The sequence below is a fragment of the Ursus americanus genome, chromosome 14 (assembly GCF_024610735.1).
Source record: "Ursus americanus isolate L20-20 chromosome 14, mUrsAme1.1.p, whole genome shotgun sequence".
Taxonomy (NCBI): Eukaryota; Metazoa; Chordata; class Mammalia; order Carnivora; family Ursidae; genus Ursus; species Ursus americanus.
The window spans coordinates 57164677-57172682 of NC_142140.1; the positions used below are offsets into that span (position 1 = coordinate 57164677).

At 58.8% G+C, this 8006-nt stretch overlaps 1 protein-coding gene across 2 annotated transcripts; it reads right to left on the reverse strand.

The window, feature by feature from the left end:
• Positions 1-310: 310 nt before the first annotated feature.
• On the reverse strand, positions 311-7126 carry SHD (Src homology 2 domain containing transforming protein D). Of its 2 annotated transcripts, none has more exons than XM_045804297.2 (6): positions 6049-7126; positions 4699-4804; positions 4433-4621; positions 3338-3461; positions 2010-2129; positions 311-692 (listed from the first exon to the last, which is right to left on the reverse strand). In XM_045804297.2, exons 1-6 carry the CDS (start codon positions 6343-6345, stop codon positions 506-508), a joined length of 1023 nt encoding a protein of 340 aa, XP_045660253.2. In that variant the 5' UTR covers positions 6346-7126; the 3' UTR covers positions 311-505. The 2 variants fall into 2 exon arrangements, with proteins under 2 accessions (XP_045660253.2, XP_087723507.1); XM_087867381.1 differs by having other exon boundaries at positions 4486-4621; positions 6049-6314.
• Between the last annotated feature and the right edge of the window lie 880 nt (positions 7127-8006).

Consider the following 8006-nt stretch of genomic DNA (forward strand, 5'->3'; position numbering starts at 1 on the left):
GTGTGAGAGAGGGGCTGGGTGGGGGCAGGGCTGGCCTGAGAGCTCACCCCTCGGTTTCTCCATCTTTGTATCTGTCTGTATCAGCTGTGTCCAGGTTTTCCTCTGACCTCATATGCTCTCTCCCTGCCTACTCCTAGCTCTCTTACTTGTGATCCCTCCCCCCCGCCCACCCCTGTGAGCAATTCAGGCTTCACCCCTAGCTCATCTCCCAAGTGGAGCTGGGGATGCCCTTCCCCCAAGGTTCTAAGGGTCACTCACCCTTTCCTTTCCCTGGGGCTGGGATCCCTGCCTCCCAGAAAGGACACTTGAAACACACAATAACTTATTTATTTTCCAGGCCAGACGAGTGCTTGGAGACACAATTCTGGACCCTAGCACCCAAGAGAGGGCCAAGAAGGCAGACCCAGGGCCTGGAGGGGTGGCGAGTCTCTGGAAAGACCTCTAGCGTTTGCAGCCAGTGATTCCGGGCCTGCCTGGTGCAGGGCAGGGGCTGAAGGTGCTGAGGTCAGGGGGTCTGCATGACCACGGGGTACAGCAGGGCCAGATGCTCAGCGCCCTGCACAGGCAGCGGCCGGGAGCTGTAATGGAGGACCAGCTCCGGCACGCTGGCGAAGGGGCCGCTGTGCTGACCCAGCACGACCTGGTTCTGTCGGGTCCGTGCGAACTTCAGGTGCAGGAAGCTCTGGCTGCTCCTGGGGGACAGGCGTCACAGAGTGCCTTGATCACCCCAGACCGGCTCATGCGCTCCGACCCTAAAGCCCCCCACACACACCGTGGCCGCCAGGAGCTGGTGGCTGGCGTTCCCAAATACTTCTGCTAAACCACCACTTGGGTGCCAAGCTCTGGGCTTGTTCCCCAGTGGCAGGGATGCCTTGCCCCCCATCCGCTCTAAAGGCAGGCTGGACATCCTACCCGGTGGCTGCTGCTCCCCCGAAGACAGGCTGCACTTTTTCTCCAAACCTTCCGAGCCCTTCCGCTACCCTTCCTGGGCTCCCCACAACTTAACCCTCAGCCTGGGGTCCCTTTCCTCTCTTCCATCTCTGGTGAGTGGAATGACATGGAACCTGGGAATGATCTTATCATCATTAATATGAATGAAACACTTCCTGTTGCCAGGGCACTAGTCTCAACAATTCTGTGTGTGTGTGTGTGTGTGTGTGTGTGTGTGTGTGTGTGTGTGTGTGTTTCATTTCATAATGGCAGTATTACCATGAAATAGGTGCTATTTGTATCTCAACCCAGAGAGGCTGAGGAATTTAGCTAAGGTAACACAGCTATAAAGTGATAGAGGCAGGATTTAAACTGATTCTCCAGGGGCGCCTGAGTGACTCAGTTGGTTGGGCAACTGTCTTTGGCTCAGGTCATGATTCTAGAGTAAGTCCCACGTAGGCCTCCCTGCTCAGCGGGGAGTCTGCTTCTCCCTCTGACCCTCCCCCCTCTTATGCTCTCTCTCTCTCAAATAAATACATAAAATCTTTAAAAATATATATATAAACTATTCTCCAAGCCCTCTTCAGTCTTGTCCTTTTAGGAATCTCACACTCAGATCCTTAGTCAAATTTGGGGGCTTGTATAATCAGACACACTTAGAATCCTAGGCAGAGAAGCGTGTAGAATCAGGATCTCAAACTCAAATGCCTACAGGGCCACTCGGAGATTCTGGCCCCGAGAGACACAAGTAGATATACTTCAACTTTTGGACTGGAGGAGTTTAAAGGAACTATCTAGTTCCCCACCTCACCCACGTCCTGGATCACAGCCACTCCACCTTCTTGCATACCTCCGGTGACAGGGTGCTCACTCTCGGTCGGAACCATGCCTGTGGCCTCCCTGGAAGCCCCACCCTCTGACCCCGGAAGGCCCGCTCACTGGTCCCAGAAATCCCCTCCAGGGTTCCAAAGCCTTGCTGGGCAGCCCTGGAAGCTCCGTGCACTGGCTGCGGGCGCCACCCTCTGCTCCCAGGAATTAGCCCTGTGAGCCTCGGTGCCTTCAGGGGGCTGGGGCCTCACCTGAGGGACAGGGAGCAGTCCTGGGGACTGGTCTCGCTGAGCCGCACGAGGTAGCTGCCCGCCTTGCAAAGAGACAGGAGGTTCTCGGCATCCGCCCGGCTCAGGGCGCCGTGGAACCACCTAGGGGTGGGGGCAGATGTCTCATAAAGGGCGATCCCCTGGCAAACACCCCCTGGGAGCTGGTGCAGGCGCCGCCCTGTCCAGGACTTGGGAGCTCGGGCAAACAAGTGAGAACAATTCCCCTGGGTTTCTCAAGGGGAGCCTGGTTTTCAGGCAGATACGGTTTTTCCTGCCAGGCAGCTGAGCCCGGGGCCACGTGGAGCTGCTCCGTCCAGTTCCATAGATACACCTGACCTTGATCTTTACAGACGCCCTAGGCTGGGTCCCCAGGGTCTTGTTTCCCCTTCCCTAAGCCCTCAAGTTGAATCACTTGCATCTGGTTTTCTGGAGATTTGCCACAACCGATACCCTCACCCCCCTGTACCGTCCTTTACTTAATATTTGTACTGAATGTGCTCAGAGAGAGGTCAGCAGGTGCGAGCAAGGTCACAGACAGAGGAGCGCCAAACAGACTTCGTGGGTTTTGTATTGAAAAAAAAAAATTAACAGAGAAGAAGCGTCTCCCTCTGCACCTCAGTGTTCCTCAGTCGGTTCTGTATGGCCCACCTCAGGGGTTTGGGAATAACTGTGGGGAACACATCGCGGTGTCTTTTGGACTGGAGGGCTTTAAAGGAAATATCTCGTTTCCCAGCTCGTTGGGCTGGGCTCAATGGGCTTTCAGGGAGTTCCTGGAGGAATTGCTAGGCTAGAGACACAGAGAAGGCCCAGACCCTCCCAGCCGGTGCACCGCACTCCAGCCCAAAGTTGAGACCCCCTCAAAATCCCGCTCCTCCTAGTTCCATCCCAAGATCCCCTGGGGGTGAGGATGATTTCCGTCTCTTTACTCTCGGGGTCATGAGCGTCACCCGAGTGAACGGAGGACATCCCCTTTTACTCTGTCTGAGCCGGGCACCGTCTTGGGGGTTTTGACAGAGAGGTTAAGTGACTTGTCCAAAGCTACACAGCCAAGAGATACAGAGCAGAGATTTGAACCCAGAATCTGACACCAGATGAATGAGACACCACGTGACTCTGCTTTGTACCTAGCTAGGTGTCGGACAAGCCGCAGGCGCTGGCACCCAGTGAAGATTAGTTGAAGAAAGGAATGAAGTGAATGAATGAGTCATACTTCCCCCAGCCCCCCAGTCCGAGGAGTGGAGTCTGCAGCTGGTATGAGATGATGGGGAGGGAGTCAACCCGGCCCCTTCAACGTCAGCTTCCCCACTCACGGCTGTTTCTCCAGCGGCAGGGCCGGGTCCACGCGCTCTGCGGGCTGGGGGCTTCTGGATGGGGGTCTCCGGAGCTCTTTGGCTGAGCCTGGGGTCCTTTCCCACTCGGGACAGTCAAACTGCACTGGAGGGGGAGGGTTAGAGAGGAAAGGGTTAAGTCCAACCCACATGGGGGGGCGGGACCCGGGCAAGCCAATGCACTCTCAGTAGGAAGGCGGTGCCAGTTTGGGCAACCTATCAGAATCCAAGATAGGAGGGGCTGGGTTTAAGGGCTGGGGCAGGATTGGTCCAGGAGCAACCAATCGGCCTTCAGAAGAAAGGGGTGTGGTCACTCCAAAATGTGGTGAGGGCGGGGCAGTTCCACGAGGGACAAAACCTCAGGAGCGAGGGATGCGTTAGAGGGGTTGGTCGTTCTGTAGCTTCTGGCCAAGTCCTAGAGCTAGACCCCTCGCCCCCAAGGTACGGACAGGTAGAATGAGGCACTGAGCCCGTGTCCCTCCCAGTCATACAATTTCTGGGGGCAAGCTGGTTTCGCACAACTCTTCCTGGCCCAAGTTCTTTTATTTCCTAAAGCTGACCATATTGTTACCCTTTTACAGAAGAGGAAACTGAGGTCACAGCCTTGCCCATGCTTCCCCAACTCAGGACTTGACCCCAAGCCCACCTAATGATAATTACTAAGAAATGCTACCCTGTCCCCCAACAGCGCCCCTGTGAGCACTTTCTAGCACCCAGTTTACACGCCCCCTGTTCTGTAGCTGCTATAGGGAACCGAGACTAGAAGATAAGGCACCTGACCCAAGTAAGTGACACAAATCCAGGTCTACCCTGACGCCAGAGCCTATCCCTGCGCCACAGCGAGCATTACAGGTGCTCTAAAAGAGTTTCTGTCCTCAGAGAAGATACAGGTTCTCCTAGAAAGAGCAGTTCATAGTTATCAGCCATTCACATTTTAGTGAGAGTGAATTCTACCACAGTGGTAGGTGCTTGGGGTCTATTTTGTAAGTTGAATCAGAGGACACGACCAGAGCAGGAAATGGAAGGACGTGGACATTCAGGGCCTGTGGAGGGTCAAGACCCGGGTCGGAGGGGCACCTGCAAACGCCTTGGAGATGTGGTCTTTCTTCCACTCCCAGGGCTGGTCATACTCATCCTCTGGCCGCTCGTCTTCCCGAGGCAGGCGGCTCCGGCGAGGTCCACTCCCAGAAGGGGCACCGTCTCCTGGCTCTTGGTCCTGCTCTTCATAGGGAGTGTCATACAGCTGCACCCCCTTGCGTGGCAGTTCTGGGGGGCGAAGAACACTGGTCAGCTCCCACACCCACCAGGGACCCCGCCCCCTCCCCCAAGCCACGCCCCCTCACCGCTCCCGGCCTGCTGGGCGTCGTAGGGCTCCATGTAGCCGCTATCTGAGGGTGGCGGGTGAGGCTGGGCATCAAAGGGGTCTGAGTACTCTGTGTCGAGTTCCAACTGGAGAGAGAAGTAGCGAACTAAGGGAGTGGCGAGGGCTGGGGGGCAGGACCGAGCCCAGCCGTAGACACCCCTCCCGGGGCGACGGTGCACCTCTCTGGGACGGCTAACCCTTCCCCTCCACGAAGCTCATTGTCTCGGGGCCGGGGGTCCTCTCTCCCCCCCCACGAGGGTTTGCATACGGATGCCAGCTTCCCCATCTCTCTGCCTCCCTGACACACAGCGCCACCTCCCTCCTTCAGGAATTTTAATGTCAGGGCGCCTGGGTGGCTCAGTAGGTTAAGCACCTGCTTTCAGCTCGGGTCATGATCCCAGGGTCCTGGGACAGAGCCCTGTGTTGGGCTCCGTGCTCAGCCGGGAGCCTGCTTCTCCCTCTCCCTCTCCCTCTGCCTCTCCCCCGCACCCCGCTTGTGTGCACGCTATCTCAAATAAATAAATAAATAAATAAATAAATAAATAAATAAATAAATAAAACCTTTAAACAAGAAAAAATAATTTTAATGTCTATCAGCTGCCCGTGCTGTTCTTAATACTTCACATGTGTTCCCTTGTAATCCCAACACCCAGCAAGTACATTATCCCCATTTTACAGATCAGGAAACCAAGGCACAGAGATGGTAAGTGAGTTGCTAAGGGTCACACAGCTGATAAGTAACAGGCAGGGTTTCACCCAGATGGTCTGCTTCCTGGAGTCCCTGCCTCCTCTCTCCTTCCTTTGTGCTCTTAATCACTGCCTGACACAGCCTCCTGTGACCCTCCTCAAATCCTGTCTCCCCTGAGGGTTTGGGGTCCACTCCCTGACCCTCTAGGAAAAATACTGGAAAAAGCGTGGGCATTGGAGGCAGATCTGGGTCAAGTTCTAACAAACTAGGGCCATTGACCTTGGGCCAATTGCTTCTCTTCTGTGAGCCTTGGTTTCCACTTCTGTGAAATGGGAATAGTAACAGAGGAGGGGCATAGTGGTGGGGGTTCCAGGGCTCGCTAGGGGAGTGACCCACTCAGATCTGTCTGGGGAAGCTGAGGGGAGGGACTCGAGGTGGGGAGCAAGGAGCAGGAGGACAGGGGCACAAAGCAGGGCCAGAGAGATAGTAGCCCTGGAAAAGGACAGAAATCAGACTCCACTAAGCAGGTGGGGGATTGGGGAATGTCTGGCTGGTGCCCCGGCATAAATCAATGTCCCCCAAATCCTGACCCTCTCCGCCCAGTCTCCTGGGCCACCCAACGTCTGGGACTTAGCCACGCACCTCTTCCCCGGGGCTGCCCAGCAAGACCTTGGCTCTGGCCATGTCCGCAGCCTCCACCTTGATGAGCCGGTGCTTGGGAGAGTCGTACTTGGTGTCTCCAAGGCCCTTGGAGTCCCCAGGGCCGGCGGGGTCCGGCTCCAGGCGGCTGTCTGAGTCCTCATAGGGGTCCTCGAAGTCCAGATTCTTCTGCTCGCGGTAGGCCCTCAGGATGTCGCTCTCCGTGTAGTCGGGGGTGGGCGGCTGCGGAGGGGGCCTCCGACCGCCAAAGCTCAGGTAGTCCCGCAGCCACTTGGCCATCTGTGCGTGTGTCGCGCCAAACCTGGCCACTGTCAGAGGGGGACCCACATGCCCCCTTCCCGGCCCCCTTTCTCCGCAGAGTCCCCAGGGAAAAGGGGGGGGGGGACAGGAGGAGGGGAAAGAGGAGAGGGAGGAGAGAAAAGGCCAGGTGTGTCCCTTGGCTGGGCTGAGAAGGCGGTGAAAAGAGGAGAAAAGGAGACAGAGGAGGGAGGAAGAGGAGGAAGGAGAGCAAAAGTCCACCTTAGCCCGGCTCCGCAAGGAGGGCGGGGGAAGGGGGCGCCCCGCAGGGCCCTGAACGCCGACCGCCGGGTGGCCGGGCCAGGGCGAGGGACATCCGCGGAAGCGCGCGGAGTTTCCGCGGGAAGCGCGGTCCCCGCTTGCGGCTCGGCAGCCCTCCGCCTCCGGGAAGCTCCGGGATTCCCTTCTGCGGCCGGGAGTCGGGGAAAGCGCCGCCCACGGGCGCCTCCAGCCCCGGCTCAGCCCGGACGCCTGGGTTCTCAGCGCAGCGGGCGGGCTCCCCCGGGGCGCGGGCGCCGCGCGCAAAGTTGGGCCGCGGGGACGGTGACCTCCGCGCGCCGCATCCTTTGTTGCGCTCCTCTCCGCTCCGGGGGGAGCCCCGGTCCCGCAGCCCCCGGCCCGGCCGCCTCGATTCGGCCCCAGCCACCGGCACAAAGGGAAATAAAACCTCCTCCAATCCCCCTTCACGCTTTCGGAGAGACTTTCCCCGCCGCGGCCGGGAGGTGGGACTTTGGGGAGGGGGCGCGCAGGCGGACGCCCCAGCCCCTACCGGCCCCCGGCCGCGTCCCAGGCAGCGACGTCAAGGCTTCCCCGCCTCCCCCTCCGCGGCTTCCCCCGCCCCCCTCCGCTACCCCTGCGCCCCCCTCGGAGGTGACTGAGACCTTCAGCTGTTCTGGGAAGGGAGAGGAGCCGCTGCCCGCCGAGGGAGGGGGGGTGCGGGGCGGGAGTCGCGGGGCCGAGGCCGCGGCAGCTGGACACTGACCCGGAGGACCGCGGCTGGCAGGAGCGAGCGAGGAGCGCGGGAGGTGGGAACCGACAGGGCTGACCTTGCTCAGGAGAGGGAGAGGTGCAGAGGCGGGGAGCAGGGGGGAGAGGAAGGCGAGGTGGAAATTGGTCGGGAAATGGGGGTCTGGATGTGACCGCGAGAGGGGGTGAAACTGACCAGCAGAGGGGGTGAGAGCGACCACTGTCGAGGGTTGAAATTGAACCAGTATCTGGCGGCGCAACTGATCAGCAGAGTGTTCCAGAGGTCACTGGCTAAAACAGATATTGATGCAGCTGAAGGAAGTGGGGAGGCAATGGGAGGGAGGGGGGTCTGGCCTCCTCTCCCCAAGAGGACTCTTCTCTGCAACCCCCCCCCCCAGGGGACTAATTGCAGCATGGGGGAAGGGGCTGGGGCAGCTGGCCTTGGGAACAGAGATGGTATCTGTGCCTGGCGTGTCCTCAGCATCTGTCCCTTTGTGGCTTCTGGGGGTGGAGGCGGGGTGGGGGGGGACAGAAGCGCGAGGGGTCTCGCCTGGCCTGGCTGCCTGTTGGCAGGTGCAGCTGCCTGGGGTCGAGGACACTAAGAGGTTTGGGGCAAGGGAAGCAAAGACGTGTGCTGGCCAATTCCAGGGCAAACTCGGTTTTCTTTCATTCCAAGG

What these genes read in the sequence shown, in the direction of transcription:
- SHD (XM_045804297.2), bottom strand. Translation starts at nt 6,345, where the DNA reads ATGGCCAAGTGGCTGCGGGACTACCTGAGCTTTGGCGGTCGGAGGCCC. An exon ending in CTGCCGCTGGAGAAACAGCC is followed by an intron (nt 2,130 to 3,337) that starts GTGAGTGGGGAA and finishes CCCCACCCCTAG; the next exon opens with GTGGTTCCACGGCGCCCTGA. An exon ending in GACTGCTCCCTGTCCCTCAG is followed by an intron (nt 693 to 2,009) that starts GTGAGGCCCCAG and finishes CCTGTCCCCCAG; the next exon opens with GAGCAGCCAGAGCTTCCTGC.